The 20582-nt window shown below is 36.5% G+C and overlaps 1 protein-coding gene across 15 annotated transcripts in view; it reads left to right on the top strand.

Moving 5' to 3' along the window:
• The window catches only part of EML1 (EMAP like 1), a 121386-nt gene extending 101007 nt beyond the window's left edge, over positions 1-20379 (top strand). For all 15 annotated transcript variants that reach the window (XM_053979862.1, XM_053979860.1, XM_053979861.1 and 12 more), the window contains 15 exons: positions 92-161; positions 2399-2509; positions 4214-4309; positions 4821-4955; positions 6406-6505; positions 8612-8766; positions 10026-10151; positions 10413-10544; positions 11794-11861; positions 13385-13473; positions 14000-14097; positions 14223-14310; positions 14494-14589; positions 18399-18529; positions 18827-20379. In XM_053979862.1, coding sequence (XP_053835837.1) covers positions 92-161; positions 2399-2509; positions 4214-4309; positions 4821-4955; positions 6406-6505; positions 8612-8766; positions 10026-10151; positions 10413-10544; positions 11794-11861; positions 13385-13473; positions 14000-14097; positions 14223-14310; positions 14494-14589; positions 18399-18529; positions 18827-18952 — 1621 coding nt within the window. In that variant the 3' untranslated portion in view covers positions 18953-20379. The remainder of the gene's footprint in view (positions 1-91; positions 162-2398; positions 2510-4213; positions 4310-4820; positions 4956-6405; positions 6506-8611; positions 8767-10025; positions 10152-10412; positions 10545-11793; positions 11862-13384; positions 13474-13999; positions 14098-14222; positions 14311-14493; positions 14590-18398; positions 18530-18826) is intronic.
• The last annotated feature ends 203 nt before the right edge of the window (positions 20380-20582 follow it).

Here is a 20582-nt window from a genome sequence, read left to right as displayed (position 1 = left end):
TGACTAAAACAAGGCTGTTTATTACAAGCTCAAGTAATACCTTGTTGAAATAGATAGTCAATAGATTAAAGTTTGGCCTCTTCTTTTATAGCCTGGCTGTTCATCCTGATAGGATCACTATAGCAACAGGTCAAGTTGCAGGGACATCCAAGGATGGGAAAGTAAGTGGCTTCTTTACTGATGTATAATTGTTTATATTTCATAAGAATATGTTATTAAGATACATGCTGTATTCTTTTCCTACTGTAATTGGTCTTATATTTTTGGACTGAACAGAAGCAAAACTTAATTTGAGAGTTCCTATTGCATACTATCAATTATCAGTTTCCCAATTCCATTATCAAGACTGGTCAATGGTTTCTGGTTCCATGACTTAGGCTGAAGGTAAATTTGGAGCTGGTCTCTGAGAGGCATGGAGGGGTAAGGCTGCAAAGGACACCTGAGAGGGTGGATGGATGTGGAGTTAAGGAGGACATTAAATTGTACAGTATACAACTTCATTTTTGATCACTGCCACCAAAACCAAACTACAAAGAACGGGTTTGGGTTGTTTGCTGAAAAAAAATTAAACTTTTACTCTTGCCATCATCTGGGCAAGAATATTTTTCTCTCTATTGCCACCTGTATTATTGTAAGCTTATCTGTAAGGTGAGACTTTATCTGAACAGAGTAAGATGAACATTGCTCCAAAGAGCTAACAAAAGGGAAAAAGAATGGGAACAAGCAGAAGCAGTAAAAGCCGTGAGGAAAAAGTTACTCAGCAGAGTATGCAGCTGTTGTCACAACCAAACTATTGCAAACTGTTAGGCAGATGCCAAAGAATTTTGGGATAAAATCTGGATTATCAATATGCTGACTGCTTTGTGTGTCATGATTTAACTCCAGTCAGCAATTAAGTACCACACAGCCACTCATCCATCCCCCCACCCCTCAGTGGGATGTGGAGGAGGATTGGAAAAAGGACAAACCCTGTGATTTGAAATAAGAACAGTTGTTGTTATTGTTATTATGATTAAATTTTAATTAAATAATAATAGCAACAATAAAAACAACAAAAAGAGGCAAATAAGACCCAAGAAAGAAAAGTGATGTACAGTGCAATGGATCATCACTCACTGACTGAAGGCCAGCTCATCCCCCAGCAGCAATTGGCTTCTCCTGGCCAACTCCCCAGTTTATGTACTGGGCATTATGTTCTGTGGTATGGAATATCCCTTTGGCCAGTTCAGATCAGCTGTCTGGACCATGCTGCCTCCTGGCTTCACATGCTGCTTCTCGCTGTCAGAGCATGGGAAACTGAAGAGTCCTTGACGTAGGGTAAGCGTGGCTCAGCAACAGCCAAAACATCTGTGTTATCTACATTATTCTTGTCCAAAACACAGCACCAGCTACTCAAAAGAAAATTAACTCTCTCCCAGTCAAAACCTGGACAGTGAAAAAAAAAGAAATACCAGTTATGCAATATAAGTTTTATATAAAGATAACTTAGCTGAGTAACGTAAACTATTAATTTTTATTATGTGTTGGAGCTTTTCTTTACTTGCCATTGTATTTATGAAATAAAACCTAAAAGTTTGAGGTCTGTACTTGAGTGGAATGTGGTATATAGGTATATGAAAGCCACTTATATAACTGAGGTACTGCTGTGGCCTTGGGGATTTAAAATATATATTTATTTATATTAAAGGACAATTTCACTGCTTGTGAACGAGGGACTCCACCAGCTGCCCGGGGCTGCCCCCTGGTGGCTGTGGGAGGCATCGCGGGGCTCCCGGAGCCAAAGGCAGGGAGGGGAGGGATGGAGGGAGGGGGGGCCCCGGAGCTTTCACAGAGAGCTGATCTGGGGCCAGGATGTACATCTGGAATTTTATTTACAAAAAGCAATCTCGTTCTGATTACAATTGTAAAGAAGAGTTTGAACAGAAAGTTCTTTTCCCCAGCCATTTTTATAATGTTGAAATGAATTACATTTTTAAAAATTCCTGAGTTTCTTTTCACACTTTTACCTTTTACGTTAACCAGAGTTATCTCAGTTGGTACAGTTTAAACTCTACCTGGGCTTACCAGTAAATCCCATGTCACAAAGTCATCAACCATTTTCAGTTCATGCTGAGTATTTCAATGGCCATGAACTTCAGTGCACAAACTGAGATCAGTGAGATCTGACGTGCTGTACACTCTGGATAGTCAGTCCCAGATACTGGTCCTAGGCACAGTAATCAGCAAACCATTTGCAATGTATCTGTGATTACATGGGTGACTCTAGAGGAGCTCTGATAATTTTTATACCTTCAATTGGGATTTTTTTTTTTTTTTCAGATGCATTCTAATTTTTTCAAATCTTGATGGGTTTTCTCCATCATTGTTTGAGCTGATGTTTTCTATGTCTGTTTTATAGCAATTGCCACCACATGTGCGTGTCTGGGATTCTGTAACTCTGAACACACTTCATGTCATTGGAATGGGGTTTTTTGACCGGGCTGTCACTTGCATTGCTTTTTCTAAATCTGTAAGTAAAGTAAATGGATAGTCATATTAAGACAGTTTGCTGGAAAGACCTTTGAAATCTTTCAAATTTAGGTGACCAAAACAAACTTCCAAGCTGTCTTTTCTCTCAGGTTTCTCTTTAGAGGAGAAAAGCTTGCAGCCCAGTTGTTTCCAACAGTTTAGGTTGCTATTAAAGTTAACAATATCTCAGCATTCTGAGATTTATCATGTACTTAAAATAAACTGCAATTAATTTCTTTGTAAGTTGCAAAAATACTTGTGTACTTGAAATTTCAGCATCCCTAGTTTTCTTGAATCATGCTATTCTGTTTCTCCCTGCATAAGAGATTTACTCTCTCTGCACCTTTTAACCCTCTCACTGTGTCCAAAATGATTGATGAAAGACTTTTTAAAAACAGAGGCTCCCATAGGAGAATCAAAATCTTTTGCTAAAAAGCAGCAAAGGCATATGGATAAAGGATTGTAAAAAAGAAAAATCCTGTTGTTTGCCTCTTGGCACCATCATTTGAACTCTAATCTGTCAGAGAGATAAATGAAATATTTACATGCTGATATAGGCAGCATTTGAGTGCCATATAAAAACTTGAGTCTGTGACCTGACATGTGGAAGTTGTAAAGCCCCCTGCGTACAACAGAATCCGTAAGAAGTGTATGTGGTGCTGTCTGGTTGTCCTGACAGCATTTTTAGATAGAAGAGGACCTGGTATATTCCCTAGGCAAAATTTACTGCAGTGAATTCATTGAAATCCATTGATAACTATGTTTATAGAAAGTAGAAAAGAGAGGGCTGTACTGGGAGAACTTGTTAAGAGTACAAAGGTGAAAGCTAACACAGCTTGACGTCAACTTTGAAGAATAAATAAAAAGGATTAATAAGCAAATGCTCTGTAAATACCCCTCTGGAAGGAAATAGATGCATAATAACAGAGGCACACTATTGGCATTTGCCAGAAGAAAGCCAGCATTTAATATGTTTGCTGTGTGATTTCAGTCACAGCTTGGCCTGCTCTGAGCATCACTTCCCACTCAGTAGCAGCACTTTTCCCACTTTAGATGGCCCTCCCTTCAGGTTTCTTAGTCTTGCCTCTGCCCCACCTCATGGGTTGCTTCGGCAGAGTTTTTGTAGTTGTGTCTGACGTGTGTTGTGGGCCTGAAGAATGAAGAAAGAATGAAGGAATTAGGGTAATTAAGATTAGAAAGAGTGATAAATGTCGTAACTATAAAAAAGACACCTGTCAAGAATAAGTTGTTTTCTAATTCCTTACTATGTTTTCTGATTTTGGTCCATTATACCAATATGAAGAATAAAATTGTTTCCTGTATTAACAGACATCTGAGAAGAAATAATTGGTTTAAATTGCAAAGAAAGAAATTCAGTATAGTTATCAGGAAAAGCTTTCTTAATAAAATAGATAATGATGTGTAGTTTGACTTTGGAATTTCCACTACTTTATATTTGTAAAGAGACACCTACCACATTCCTGACACTTGTTTGCAGTTTGCAAGAGTTCCTCTTCTAGGTCCCTTTTTAGCATGACCATATAAATTATTATATTTTATGGAGATCTAACTACAAGTATAACAGTAAAAGTGTAAATATGTGTAAATATCGCACTTACACATAAGTATTTCATTATTTTGAATGTGTATTTATATGTTTCTCTTGTTTGGGTGATGCATTAATATTTCCCATGTTTTGCCCCAGAACGGAGGAAGTAGCCTGTGCTCTGTGGATGACTCCAATGACCATGTGCTTTCAGTGTGGGACTGGCAGAAAGAAGAAAAGCTGGCAGATGTCAAGGTGTTGCAATAAGATATTTTGTACTACTTGCTTGTATGTAGATCTGGTTTCTTGTAATAAAATGTCTTTCTGTATTAAACTTTTTGTGCCTTTTTAACACTTTCACTGTATAAAAGGCAAGGAACATGAAGAAAGGGAATATTTCCTCTCTGTTAAGATTATCCCAATAGTTTTGGATTTTTTAAAATTTTGCTGTTGTTGTCATTCTAGAATTGATTAGAAAATTCTAGGCAGTAATGATGGGAGCATGTGCAGGAAAAACGTCTAAACTAATCTTTTGCTTAAAAGTTCTCATTATGTGACATGATTTTTAAGGATACATTTTGATACTAACTTATAAAGACATAACATTTTTGACTACAAAGTGTTCCAGTCAATGTTAGTAAATGAATAGCTCAGAATTATTCTTATAGCAGAAATACCAGTTTACCTAACTAGAGAACCGTGTAATATTGTTTTCTTTCCATTGTATTTTAGATTTTGATACAATGTTTTTCTTTTTCCTTCCAAGTGCTCTAATGAGGCTGTATTTGCTGCAGATTTTCACCCTACTGATACAAATATAATAGTTACTTGTGGAAAATCACACCTTTATTTTTGGACACTAGAAGGAAATTCCCTTATTAAAAAGCAAGGATTATTTGAGGTAAAATAAAATATTTCTCTAATTTTATGTTTATAGTAATGATACAGTCATATAGAAATAAGGTTTGAGTAAATCAAAAGAAGTGATCATTATTAAGCTTGAAATGTTGCAGAGGTTCAGGTGGCATTCATGGTATAGCACAGAGAACTTTTCCATGGGTAAAACTTCTCACTGAAATTTTGAAATGCAATTACCCATTGTTCCTTGTATTCTTTTTCCTATATTCTTTTTGCTACATACCCCACCCTCCAAGCCACAACCTGTGCAAATAAAAAATTACCTTAAAACTCTCTATGATTAACTCAAGTTTAAAAAAATTAAAAAAAAAAATAAAAAAGAGAGTGATGGACGATATTTTTATTTTGTGAGAGGAAAGACCCCATAAAAATACATCTGTATTAATTTTCTTCCCTTTTCCTCTATTCTACTCAGACACATGCACATATGTCATTCAAATACAGATTGAGCTGGCCACTGTTTGGTAAATATAATGTTCATTCCAAGGTTTTGATTTGGTTTTGTTCTTGAATATAGACTAAGCTGTACAGCACTTGCACGCACAACTGAGGGATGTTTGTAGTGACTGCAGATAACTGCAGTGAGTGCTAGTTAACTGCTTGTGGAGTCGTGGCTCCCAAGGATAGTCAGAACAAATATTTACAATGTCAGTTAATATACTTTGTGTGAAATCAGCAGGAATGGTGAGAGAACGCAGTTAAATTTTGTTACATTTTATTTTTCATGCATTTTAAATGGTTTTTTCTCCCTCTTCTAGCTCTGTTGGTCTTGATGATGGTTAGAGCTGGAAAAGGGTGGTGGTGGTCCTAGCATAGAACAGCTCTTAGTTTGGAGAAGAAAGAGATCATACACATGGGTTGTCAACAAAGAATATATAATGTCCTTAGAAGCTACCAGTGATGTTTTTGTTCCCTTACACATTTAATTGTTTTGTTGCTGTCAATGTCTTAAATGCAGGAGTTTCATTACTGAAACTTGGGCTTCTTTCAAGAGATGATTCCTTAATTCTTACACTATAGCCAAACCCTCTAGTAATTTTTTTTTCTCCTAGAAACTTTGGAGTTAAGAATTATAATAATAAAGCTTGTTTGAAACTTTGGCCACTTCTAAATACTGCAAGTCTCTGGCTTTCTGCAGTAGCTGGTTTATCTCAGAGCAGTCCTGGTCATATGTTACATGTTGGCAAGACTTCTCACTCACTCTGTCCCCAGCTTGCAATTAAAGAGTGCAGGATTGGGCCACAAGCCTCAGCTGATGCCTCTTCTGCCCTTGCACAGATTATTCTGTTTAGGCTGTAGGAATATGTTTAACTCTTGTAGATTTTTAAGTGATAATAGAGCTGTATAAGACTAAACTAAATTAACCAAATGCATAAAGTTAAAATCCATGGATTGTGTGTTGCTGTGAGTGTATATTTTTCATAACCATGCAGAAACAAGAGAAGCCAAAGTTTGTCCTGTGTGTGACCTTTTCTGAAAATGGTGATACTATTACAGGAGACTCAAGTGGAAACATTTTGGTTTGGGGGAAAGGTAAGATAAAATTTCACTATTAACCTCAATATTAGACTGTGAGTGTAGACTTGAGTGTAGAGCTTCATTTCAAGAAGAATAAATTTTATATTGAGCTCTTTCCCAAGACCAATCCAGCAGATTGTGCCTGGATACTTTTCTACAGGAAGTTAAGAATTATCTGTATCTAACTGCCAGAGCACAAAATTCTATTGAATGTGTTCACTATAGTCAAATACTGAATCACAGAGCCATGCCAGCATGTGGGGCTTTTACTGATGTAAGAGATGCCAAGAAAAGTTCTTTCTTTAATCACTGTACAGAAAAAAAATTGCTAATGTAATTGATGATCTCCAGTCTCATATCCTGTCCCTCTCTACTGTTTGCAGAAATTATGTCTATTGACACACACTTTTAAAAAGACAAAAAATAGCAGTATTTGTTATCCTAGGAAGTCAAGCTAAAATGTTTTCAGATCTAATTGAATTCCTCAGCTTTATTCCAGAAGAACAGATGGATAGGAAGAACTTCTTAAAAAGCATTTTCTAGAAAGAAGAGACCTTTTTCTAGGCAGCAGAAGGCAATGCCTGCCAGAGGGCAAACAGCAGGAATATCCTAAATGTGTACTTAGTGCCTGAGATGCCTTGCATAGGAATAAGGAGAATCCCTTAAAGGATTCTTATTAGTAAAGGAAGAAGGGATATGGATGACAGCTTTTTCCTATTTACTCAGTGCTTTCTCCCAAGATGCTACTCAAAGGGATAAGACCCTGAAAACAATACAATGAATTAGTTAAACAGTTGAGCCTTACTGAGTTGTTTTTGTAGATTTCTTTTTCAACCAAGGACTGTCAACTAATCATCTCCTTGGCCAGTACACTGCTGGGGACAGGGGTGGGTATGATAACTTGTAACTTGGCTTCTCATTTATTTCCTTTCCTTTTTCCTATGGTAATTTATACCAAGGCACTTCAACACTTTTCCTTCTAAACTGACTTTAGAAATTGCACTGTCCCATGTTCCTGTTCTTTATTGTTATTTTTGACTGACAGCAGATAAGGGAGAAAGGGACAGTGCACTTCTCAGGGGCCAGTTTGCTACCATGCTGGTAGACCAATTTCTGCCTTGACTGCAAGCAGCCCCTTCTGCCCTTCTCCCAGAAATAAAAGGGAATTCTCTGTGTGCTCAAGTTCTCAACTTCTGCCAGCTCTTTAGGGTTGGACAAAAATATTTTTCTTGTTTTTCTGTCTCAGTACAGTGTACTTGCTCTGCCTTCACTACTTTTGACTCAGACCTCTATGTGCAAGGGAGGGCTGCTTCCACTAGGTCAGAGTACCCTTAGCAAAAACTTCTCTTAATAGAAATCAGTTGTGACTGACACATTATATCCATAGACATGGATGAAGGAAAAGGCAATTGGTTTTTCCTAACTTCCATCAGCCCCTCACTTGTGCTAAACATCAAGTTAGCCAAGCTTTGATGCAAGGTGCACATTTCAGTAATAGAATCACCAGTAATCATTTATTTGTACTTCATAATACTAATGATTCACCAAATTAGAGATACTTAATCTAATGTAGTTGGTTTTGACAGTGTTGAGTCTAAGAAGCTACTTGAACAAGCCAAGTTCATGAGTAAAGAAGTACAGGCTCCTTTGGAGAATGATCAGCACATTCTGCCAGATATACAAGAACCTCTAGGTTAGTCAGATTTTGGTACAAGTTCAGGATCTGGAGGCTGTAGAATATCTTATATCTGGAGGATAAAAGTGACTGGGTTATGGGTTTTTTGCTGGTAAGGTGTGTAGTGCTACTGCTGGTCAAATGTGATGTCAAATGATTTCACTTAAACACCCTTGAAAGGTTTAAATTGACCTATTTAATTTTGTTCTTGACCTAGACTGAGTATGTATATTTTCATTTTTGAGGTGGGGAGAATGTATCATAAGATGTACTAATTCAGCCTCTTCTGTGGGTCTGTGTGTTTTGGTCCAGCACCCCATGCCCACTGTTACCGTTGTTTAAATGCAATCCTTGAGAGATAGTAGAGGAATGGAGAAAAAAAATGTGGGGAAAGGAGCTCTTAAGCTGAGTATTTCAGTAATAATGCCTTTTTTTCTTCTATTCAGGTACCAACAGAATAAGCCACGCAGTTCAAGGAGCACACGAGGGTGGAATATTCGCGCTGTGTATGCTGCGAGATGGCACGTTGGTATCAGGAGGTGGTAAAGACCGAAAGCTAATATCTTGGAATGGAAACTACCAAAAAATTCACAAAACTGAGGTGATATTGCCTATCTTGAAATTACTCTGCTACTTAAAATAAAATTCTACTGTCCTCTGAGAAGCTTTTTTGATCTTTTTTTTCTTTTTTTTCTTATGGATCTATATCCTATGGGAAAGCAAATCAGTGGTAAAATACAGTATTTTCATATGCTGAGTTGGAAGGGACCCATCAGGATCATCAAGTCCAACTCCTGGCCCTGCACAGGACTCCTAAGTTTTCAGTCCTCAGGTCATTCCCGTGACTGCCCATTCATTAACATAGTATTTCCTTTCTAAGGTCTGTGGTAACTGGAAAAAGCTCTTGTGGATCTTTCCATATTATTTCTTCCTTTCTTTGCATTTAATAATGTGAGATAATGTTTAACTTCAGAGTATTATAGTATTGAAATGGTTTTATACATTCTTCTTTCCCAAAATGATGTCAGGATTTTTTTAGGGTTTTAATATTTAAAGTTTTTCATTTATTTCTTGGTTGATGTTGTTGTTTTTAAAATGTAATTTAAACAAAATTTGAAAATTACTCCAGCTGCTATGTAGGAACCAAGAAGATTAAAGCAGAATTTGTTTGGACAGAACTACTTTGACTGTTTACATACTGAATGTAAGAGAAGAATCAGCAGAAAAGTCTGAGGAAGGGCTTCAACTCTACTATATAATATTAAATAATAAATAAATAATAATACTATATAATAATAATTATACTATTTAATGTTACAAATGTATATGCAACTGGCATGTCTCTTTTTGTAATTCAGTTTTTAACACAGTACAAGGAACATGCTTGTTGCGCTGTTTCTAACTGTGGTGTCCTTCTTTTTCTCTTCTTTGTTCATATTCTGGTATTCCTTGTTATTTTATGTCTTCTCTTGAACTTTATTTTAGAGATTTGCACTGGCTCTTTCAGAACCTAGGCTGCAATTAAAGAAACATTCATTCCAAGAAAATGCTCTGAGTAGAAATGCTTAGTCTGATATCACAGCTGCAATTAAATTAACGCAGCATGAAGGAATCTTTTGTGTTTCTTGAAATACTTGGTTTATCTGAGCATTCTGTAGATAAGAATGTCTTGTCTTGCAGTGTTATACAAGTTATTGAGCTGATGCAAGTTGTTATAAAGTTTTGCAAGACAGGCACATGTATTAATTTATTTCATTTCTTTGCTGTGTAATATTTATTAAAACACATTTACTACTTTAAAAATGGCAATACCTGACAAATTGTCTGACTTATCTATCCTTTTGTCTGTTACAACCACAGATTCCAGAGCAGTTTGGTCCAATAAGAACAGTAGCAGAGGGAAAAGGGGACGTTGTATTAATAGGAACCACCAGAAACTTCGTCCTACAGGGCACGCTGTCAGGAGATTTTTTCCCAATTACCCAGGTAAGCTGGGTTTCCTTACAAGAGCACTTCTAGGTGTGTAAGAGCAGTAAATATCCTGTTTAAAGTTAATTTTCATAAATATGCATCTGATTTCTTATTACAGTACTTTCAGCAATAAGCATAATTATAAATATGTATCTATCTAGAGCAAACATATTTTTGGAACATTTTAATATATTGTTTGGCCATTTTAATACTGTTTAAACATGTTTAGTTCTGATGGCCTGACCTTCTTGTCTAAAAACATCTCTGGTTATGTAGGGCCACACCGATGAGCTTTGGGGACTTGCAGTCCATTCCTCTAAGCCTCAGTTCTTCACATGTGGACATGACAAACACATTACGCTCTGGGATGCAACCACTCACCATCCTATCTGGAACAAGGTTATAGAGGTATAAAATTTATTAAATACAGCTCTCCTGTTACAGAAATTCTCTAGTCATTTTGGTTTTTCTTAAGATTATTGTTTAAAAATACCTTGTCATAGAGATCAATGTAAAAGCTTTTTATTGTAGCTGTTCTGACTACAAGTTAGATTTAATGCACTGTTTGAACCTCTGGTTTATTCAATGAAATATCTTTGCATTTGCTGTGAAATTTTACTTTAAAAACATTAGGAAATTTTCCTTTCTGGAATGCTGTAGTGTTTTAGAAGCTGTGCATAGAAATCCTGGATCTCAACAATTCTCTGAAATTTTCCTTAGAGTTAGTAATTCTTTTAAATTAGTCACTTGCTTATAATTAATGAGAATATCCTTTCCACCTAGCCTCTAGGGATAGTAATTTCCAATTACTAAAAATGTCAGCAAATTTACTGAAAGAGCTACGATGTGATATTGTTTTAAAATACAGAAAATTAAGGACACAAGCATTTCTATGAGATGGATCACTGGGCTGGGTTTTTTGCTTACATTTTTAAATTATGTTTTAATGAGGGGGGGGAAAAGCTAGGTTGGTATTTTCTGCTATAACCTGAAAAGTTCTGGAGCTCATTCTTTGTAGCTGGACAAGTATTAGAAAGAAGATGCTTACCTTGTTTTTAGGCATATGTTTAAATTGCAAGAAAAACACTAGCGTTTTACAAAGTAAAATGTTTTAAAATTGCACATCCAAATAAGAAACCCTTAATCTCCCACTGAGCTGCAGCTTAGCAGGTGCTGGAAAAAGGTGTTGGTGTATGTAGGAGTTAGGCTTTACCCCTCCTGCAAAGTGCCACATACCTTTGTTGAATAAGGGACTTGCTTGTCCTTCAGACTGTAGGTAAACTGCAGCTTTGAAGCTTAATTCTAAGGTCAGCTCTAGTTTAAGAAGTTATTTATATCTCTTATTTCTTTGTGATTTGTTGAGAAGCTGCTATTGCCAATGTTATTGTTATGAAATCACTTGCCAAATTATTTTTAGAGAGTAAAGAAAAGATAGGAGTGGCCTTGTATAGAGGGAAAAGAAGTTAATTAGATAATATTTCAATTAGTGAAAAACGCTTTTTTACGCTTTAAGTTTATATTGAAAGAGAAAAAACTACCCCTGAAAATCAACAAGATCGTTTTAGTGTGTTCCAGAGGCAAATAATTGAATTGTATATTTGTTATAACTTGATAACATGGACTGGTAAAAAGCATGCTTCTTTCTGAAACATTTCAGGATCCAGCACAGTCTTCAGGTTTTCATCCTTCAGCATCTGTTGTTGCAGTAGGGACTCTAACTGGAAGGTAAGAGGTGCAGAGCTACACCTTGGGCACCAAAAACCACTGATTTTTCCATCTCACATCCAAGCTCATGTTCTGGCTTTGCAGATGTATGCAATGGCACATCTTCATTCCCTATTGATTTCTATTGAATGTCACAGTGAAATTTATTTGTATTGCCTTAGTGCCTAGAAACTCTAGGCTTGGGCCAGCACCCTGTGTTTGCTCACTGTTGCATGAACAAAGAGATGGTTTCTTCCCTGGGAGAGAGACAGTGTAGGATCAGGGAGGAGGACATTTAGAGAGGGCAGGAACTCTAGGTTAGCTGTGAGACCAGGCATGTCACCCTACCAGTGACCTAAATGTTAAATCTTTGTGTCCGCTGGGAAAAAGGAGAGGCTAAAGGAGGAGTCTGATGTAGTGGAGGGAGATTTCCTCCAAGGCCTTTAGGACTGCATAGAGGAAATCACATAAAAAAATTCTTTGAGTTGGAAAATGTAGCAAGTGGTTCATGATCCCTAATGCAGTGACAACCAGAGGCTTTAAAAAATTTGGCAAATGTTCCACTGTGCTAGATATAGTGTAAAAATGCACATTAAGAGACTTGTTCTGCTTGCAGAGTATGAGGGATAAGGCAGAGGAAACTGAGGTGCAGGAGAGTATTTTAGGCAGCAGCTTGAGCCCTTGGTGACATCAGGACAGCTGCTGGGTTTATCTGTGGTTGTCTCTCATAGGAGGGACTGCTTTTGCCTAACTTCTCCCTCTCCTTTAATGTCACTTGAGGGCAGGCTTGGCTGTTAGTACTGAAAAGAGTTCCAGTTCACTGAGAACATACAGGAAGCTTGTAGGTTATGAGGCAAGCCTATTTCAGTTTTTATATCAGCCCTAAATAAAGGACTTACTTTTGTTACTGAATGTACTTTATTTACTAAATAAAGTAAAACAGAAGGAGAAACTTTGAGAGTAATCTTCTCTTTGTCTTTAGCAATCTGATGCAAGTATTGAAATGCAAATTTTATCTTTGTCTTTTCTACACGTTTCCACAAACTAATTTTTTGTTCATTAAAATTAATCAATTAAATTAAACTACTGAAAAAATAATTAATTGATTCACTTTAAAATAAATTAATTCATCTCTTTCTCCTATCAGAAGAGAATGGTCCTGATGTTTGCTTGTGTTTTCCCTTGCTCTAGGACTTAACGCAGGCATCAATTAAACATCAGCATAGCATAGAGAAAGGTGTTTAAAGGAGAAGGGACATCACAAACAATGCTTACTTTATTCTTATGCATGACATACTAAAACACACTGAAATCTGAAGACTGATATTGGGGTCAATGCCCAAGCATTTTTGCAGTTAAAAAAGATGTGAAAGAAACTATCCTTGTGTTAAAGTAAAAATAGACCAAATTGAGTAGCAGTTGCTGTTTTTCTCTTCTTGGTATAAAACTTATGCTATTTTGACAGAAGAAAAGTTGGTCAAGATTACAGTAGATTTAAATTCCTTATGGAATGATTTATTGGCCTCTTTCTGTGTTTACAACAGGTGGTTTGTGTTTGACACAGAAACAAAAGACTTGGTCACTGTACACACAGATGGAAACGAACAGCTGTCTGTAATGCGTTACTCACCAGGTTTGAGAGCATTTACTTACTGGGGAAAAAAAAGGCATTGAATTTTTTTATTAAATTAGGGGTTGGCTTGTTTTAAACTAAGTCCCTTCTTGCCACACTGAAATTGAAAATAAGTGTGCCATGAAACATTGGCAGGACTTTATGGGTGGTGTCTTAAGCTCTGGTTTTGTTTTCCCTCCCTCCCTAACATGTTCAATATGGTTTCCCTGTGAAGAAGGGGGAAAAAAAAGACTAAACTCTGCTGGTTGTTGCAATCAGGTTAGCCCTAAATGGACTGTAGTTGCTTCCAAAAATATAATGTGTTTTTAACAGTTATATTTGCTATATCAAATTGCTGTTTTGTAGTCTTGATAGATACATCAATATGCAACTGGAAAATAAAAAAGAAAATTTCATTTATTCATTTTTCAGTATCAAGGCCTTTTAGAACAGTTCCTCTTGTCTGTGACTTTTCAAACAAACTTGTCAAAGTTAGCCTAAGTTCTTTCTTACAGGAATAATTGCAATTTCACTTTTGTGTTTATAGATGGAAACTTCTTGGCAATAGGTTCCCATGACAACTGTATTTATATATATGGTGTAAGTGAAAATGGAAGAAAGTACACTAGAATTGGCAAATGTTCAGTAAGTAACCTTTTTTCTCCTGGTTCAGTATCAACACCCAAAGTGTATTTTGTAGCACTGTATTAATACTGTCACATTGTGACACACAGTTAGTGCAGTTAATACAGTAATTTTTCTTTTTGTAGGGTCATTCCAGCTTCATTACTCATCTGGATTGGTCTGTTAATTCACAATATCTCGTGTCTAATTCAGGAGACTATGAAATCTTATACTGTGAGTAAGAATTATATTTAGTCCTTTTGTGTGAAGTTCGGGCAGTCTAACACAGATTTAAAATTTAAATGAGACCATATAACTGCCAAGATCAACCATATGTTTTAATTCATCTGGCGTAACCAGAAATCTATACAATTTGAGAATTAAATATGTTGTTATGTGGGGTTTTTTCTTTTGTAGGGATTCCCTCTGCTTGTAAACAAGTTGTGAGTGTTGAAACAACTAGGGATATAGAATGGGCCACTTATACCTGTACTTTAGGATTCCATGTTTTCGGTAAGTATATTTCCTCTTACAAGCTCTTACCATTCTTCCTATTAACAAACACTTGGAATGCCAACTTTTGCTTATGAAACATGACTATTCATAATTCAGGGAAAAATACAGAACTTCTGTTATGCCATTTTTATTACAATCTGTCTTCTTATTTCAATCCAGAAAGACTCTGATTTAATATTCTTGCTAGCTTCAAGTATCAATATCATATTACAACATAAGTGAGAGATAAGGAAAAAATCACACACTGCCCTTTCTGTCATAGTAGAGCATCTTCTCATAATTTTTAATTTAAGTACCAGTTCTGTGAAATTGCCATGTATTTAGGCAGTTACTGGGTCAAATCCCCTTACCAGAACTGGTTTCATTTGCTCTGGTTACTGTGCAAACACAAAATTGATGATAGTCTCCTTCATTAAAAACTTGTCATGTATTGTGATGCAGTCTGTAGCAATTAAATGGAGTGAAAGAAATTCAAAAAGTAAAACGTGACAAAATCCAACAGTTTGTTTCCATGGGACTTCTCTTTTGCCAGTTTTGAAGGATCCGCTTTCCCCAGTGTAGTCTGAAGCTTTATATTCATTCTACAATGTGTGCAGGACTGGACAGATGGTTACAAACACTGAGTATGAGAAGCTCCAAATTCTTGAGTCCTCAAGAGGAAATAGGAAGCCATGGTAGGAGTTTAAACTGGTTAGTGTCAACTTGAGACCATTAGTTCTTATTTTCAGCACCTCACAGAGAGCAGGCAAAGTATTGAAAAACTAGAGAATGAATGCAATATCTGCAGGATCATATATATATACCTTCAGAGCCCATATAGAGAGGCTAAAGTGCAAAGTGAGTGGCTAGAATAATAAATTGAAGAAGCACATAGATTATGAGTTGGAAACCACTCCATTTTTATTCAAAGTCAATCAGTGCTTTAGGGCCTCAGAGCAGCCAGTTAAAACATCTTCATATACTTGGTGGGATGGCCTCACTGGACACAGAAGCAGCAATCACAGCATCCAGGATGTGGGGCTTCTAGTATATTGATTTTTCAGTAGCTATGGCTGACTGAAGCTAGGGATATTTTCTCTCTCTGGTAGAACCACATAAAAATCCCGAACTATGCATAACACCCGCAGCTCAGCGTAACCAATGCAGGGGGAAAAAGGAACTCTGGTGCCTTGAACACCTGTCTTTGAGCATGGGAACAGATTAGTCAGCCTAGAAGTGTTTAGAGATGATTCAACTGAAAGTCAATACCATGTAAAGAAGTGTGCTTGAGGGAAGAGAGGATGTTTTAGTGATACAAACACATAAATGTGAAGGAGCAAAGACTTTAAAACACTTACTTATCTATAAGCTCTTTCAAAAGCCATGTGCTGCTGGATGCATAAGTAAGGTATCAGTTCATAGCACATGCCCAGTTTTGAAAAAAATAGTGTTTGAAATGAAGGACAGGAATAGAAGAAATCTAAGATAATGTACAAAGCCTGACAACATTGCAAGCAAAGCAGAACTCAGTCTGGTTTGGTTCAAAACTGACTAGAACACTGTAAATGGAATATTATGTTTGAATATATTTATTAATAGCATGCATGATAAATCAGCATGTAAAGTTTGTAGGTGGTGTAAAGCTGCAGGATTAGCAAGTTGTCTTGAGAAACAGAGGAGTGGTATGAAAAAAGGAAGGAATTCAATAGAGTCAAAGAGGAGACTACTAGAATGGTAGAACCTAGTTGTACAAATGCAGAACAGATGAGAGCAGATCTGCACAGAAAGATCAGATTACTTTTGCATACGAACTGAACATGAGTCAACAGCATTATGCTTTTGTAGGAAAGGCAGATACATTAGTGAAATGTGTAATGAAAAGGATGCCATGCAAAATGTGAAGCAATCATCCCTTTATCAGTATGGGCTTCAGTCACAGCTGGAATGGCTGCTTCTGGTTTTTCACATTGGACCAACAGATAATGTGCTGACTAGCAAGAATAATTAATTATCCATCTAAATATTGTTCTGGGAGAAGAAATGTAATGAATGACTTTTAGAAAACAGGAGGAAAAAATAGCATGCCATCAGTCTTCAAATGCAAGAAAGGAAATGGTCTCTTTTCCAGGTCTGCAGAGGATGGGAAAAAATAAGGACTACTTTTTCAGCACAGGGGATTCAATTTGCATATTCATAAAAACTGAGTGAGGCACTGGGATAAATTTTGAAAGAACCAAGAGATTCAAAGAAAAATCCTGCTACTATCCTTTCCCCATTTCAAAATGGCAGTTAACCATTTCCTTCAAGGGTTATTTCCAGCTTGTCATAGTGACCTCTTGGGAAGACTCCTGCCTCTTTCCAGCTAGCATTTGATATTCATATAGCCTCCTTCTTGTCAAAGCAGATATTTAAAAAAGCTTTTCTGTGCCTCTTCGTTCTGCATATTCATAATTCCACGAGTAGCAATTATCGTGTTTGTTTGCAGCTTCCACTTCTTTGGGCCTTTTTTGCTATCCCTCATCTAGCAATGTGGTGTTTCCACACACATCAGGAAAGTTAAGAGCAGTCTACAAATCAGACTTTGCATTTTATTTACAGCAATTTGTAATTCCTTATGAAGACATGAAATTACCTCTTCGTAGTGAATTGTGTGCAGTGATACAAAGGCTGTATTTGGGAAGAAGCCCAGTGACTGAAGGATAGCTGTTCCCACGGTGCATGGCAAATGCCCGCTGTGGGGTTAGAAGTATCCCGAAGAAGGAGGAACTGGAGTGTGCCTTGGGAGTTCTTAGGGGAGCAGCAACTCTCTCACTCTGACCTGCAGCAGCACCAGAGGGGGAGTGTGCACTCAAGTGGGCAGGGCTGCAGGGGCACACTGCAGAGGATGGGCAACACAGGGACAGGCACTGAAAATCACAGAGCCAAGACATGGCAGGAGTTTTGACAAGTCATGATGGCAGAACACACAGTATAACTAAAGATGACAGTGGTCTTGAAAGCTTGGTGCCCTTTATGTTGAGTAGGGATTAGATAAAATCTAAATTAGAAAATCATAACCAAAGAAAGCCTGCAGTACTGCATACAAAATCCTGACATTTCAATAACATTGACATTTAGTAAAATTGCAATTTATTACAGGCAAGTATTCAGAGGCTTTGAAGATGTGGTGCACAGATTTGGTCTCTGCACTGTTGACCTTACAGTTTGATTTTAGGACGCTACTTTGTGCAAGAACAGCAAAGAGTACAGTATGTGGTGAAGGAAGAGAAGTACTTACAGTAGAACAAAAGCATTTGAAAACCTTATAGTAGGTTCAGTTCCTTTTCAAGGGATCTATTAATTAATAAATAATAATTTAAACTATAGAATGTCTTTTTTCATAGACTTTAGACTTTAGTAATATGAAAAAATTACCTTTGGATCATACTCTAGTCTAAAAAACATGCCCATGTAATATGAAAAAAGTGTGTTAATTCATACATAAGGAGAAGGGAAAATAAAAGCAGTAACTGTTACTTTTCCACATAACCATATGAAAATCCTTTCAGGCTCAGACACATGACTGTAATTCAGCAGAATGCTTCTTCTCAGAGTAAAAAGCACTTTGCTGACTAGAAGGAATAAAGGGTTTCTAAATGTGCTTGATTATCTGTTAGGATCTGGAGTTCAGCTGGTATGGAAGTACACATTCTGACTCAGATGCAGTTATTTTTATAGGTTTTTCTTTTCCTTAAACAAGTCATCCTTTATTAATACTTTAACAGAAACTTAGACCATGACTTCTATTTCCTTTATAAAAGCCTTTAATTAGTCTCTCTGTGTTTCAGGTGTATGGCCTGAAGGTTCAGATGGCACAGATATCAACGCTGTCTGTCGATCCCATGGGAGAAAACTGCTATCAACAGGAGATGACTTTGGCAAAGTACATCTCTTCTCATATCCATGCTCACAGTTTAGGGTAAGGTATTTCCCAAAAATTTACTCTTGCAGTTTGCACAAATGTATTAAATGTTGTTTTCCTATGAACAAAAAAGAAAAAAAATCCCAAAACAAATCAGAACAGGAAGAATGGGAGTATATATACATCTAAGGGATTTATTTAAAGTTGATTGAGACAACAATTAAATTTAAAAGTTAATTTAATATTAAAATACTTCAAGAGGATGACATGGTGCCTTGGTTTCATTGTTGCATGAATGTTCTAATGAGATGCTTTTCTGACAGCTGCTATTCTCACTAATATGGTGTTTTCTAGGCTCCAAGCCATGTGTACGGTGGACACAGTAGTCATGTAACTAATGTAGATTTTCTCTGTGAAGACACCCACCTCATCTCCACGGGAGGAAAGGACACAAGTATTATGCAGTGGCGAGTCATTTAAAGGAAACATCAGCATGACCATACACAGTTGAGTCGACCATGCACAGAACTTATGTATAAACTGTATATTTAAAACTTAACAGTATGTTTGCAGTTTAGCCTGGTCACTGTGATTTTTGTTTAAAAAATTCTTACAAACCTCAGGAAAATTAAGCCCTGTGCTGGTTACCTTACTCAGTCTAGTATTTTTTTTTTTCATTGTGTCACACCTTAAGATTGTTCATTCTCTGTTGTACAATATACAATGCAGTACAAGTTTAATATAAGAAATGTGGCTTGACAGTTTGCAATACAGTGGTATCAGCAGAATGTGACTATCTTAAATGTTTTCTATAAACACTGCTAAACTGGTCACAAAAATGCCTTTCAAAGACTGTATATATGTGCTTATTCGTTTCACTATCTACACTTTGTACTATATATCTACTTATATAGAAAAATCTATGACAACGTCAAGGTACTGAACTGTTTCTGCTGGAGGCTGATGAACAGATACAAAAAGTATAAACTGCCACGTAAGATGCAAAAATTAATGTTCTAGACCTGAAAATGTGAATGCTGGTAAATTTGCATTCTCTTGGTAACAGCATACTGTGGGTGTCACCCATGAGCAGTTGTGTTCCTTTTCCAATGAATCAGCAGGCTTTGTCCCAGTTTGACCTGAATTTCTCAGCAGGGCTTACAGATGTCTGTGTGGTTCAGGTAGTCCATATGAGTTTAAATTAAAAATCTTTTTACTTGTATATGAAAAGTTTCTTTTTGAAAACAAACCAATAAAGCTTGGCCACATCCCCATTATTGGCTCATATCTTTAACTAATATGTATATTAATCAGCATGATGCTATATTGTACATGTATAAGATTTTAGCAGTTCATAACAAATGGTAAGGCCATCTAGCTTTACTTTTTTATGCTTATGGATACTGTATATTTGTATTTTAAGACCAAGTAGACCAAGTCTAAAGATATCTTTTTAAGTGTACCATAAACCTGGAGGGGGTAAAGGAAGACTTGGAAGCCTACATGAAATATTAATGTGTAACTTCTGGCCCCTGTGTTTTGTGCATGGATGGGTATTTATAGTATGAAATAAGATTGTGTTTTGCAATGAAGTAACAGTGGAGGTGGTATAAAATGGTTAAGAAGGCCTTATCAATGTTGATTGTGACACAGATTGAAATGTATTGTTTACTATGAGGAATGTATCTGAAGAATTTTAAAAGAAGAGTTCTAAGTGGACTCAAAAAAGGTAATATTAAAATTTTGCTCGTAATGGACAGTAAATGTTAATTCTCTGAACTCTAAAGCACTGGTTGTTTAGAGTGATTTAAATGAAATTGAATCAATAAATTTTGAAACTTTTTTATTACATCTCCAACCTCCTACACTGAAAGTGCAGGACACCAATAAACATGTATTAAAGTGAATTCTCAATGCATTCTTCTTATTTAGTAAGGTGTCTTTGTTTAAGCATGATAAAGAGACAGGCTTTTAGTTAACAACACACATTTGTGATTTCTCCATTAGAGATGCATTTGAAAATATTTGGCAGTAAAATCTAGATTTTGGGGTACATAATTTTATGTGTTCCCATGACCCTGGGGACATAATGACAATACATACCTAGAGA

This window comes from Vidua macroura, chromosome 6, assembly GCF_024509145.1.
Source record: "Vidua macroura isolate BioBank_ID:100142 chromosome 6, ASM2450914v1, whole genome shotgun sequence".
Classification (NCBI taxonomy): domain Eukaryota; kingdom Metazoa; phylum Chordata; class Aves; order Passeriformes; family Viduidae; genus Vidua; species Vidua macroura.
The sequence above is the reverse complement of the archived record's forward strand: the minus strand, read 5'-3'. Positions and strand labels throughout refer to the sequence as shown.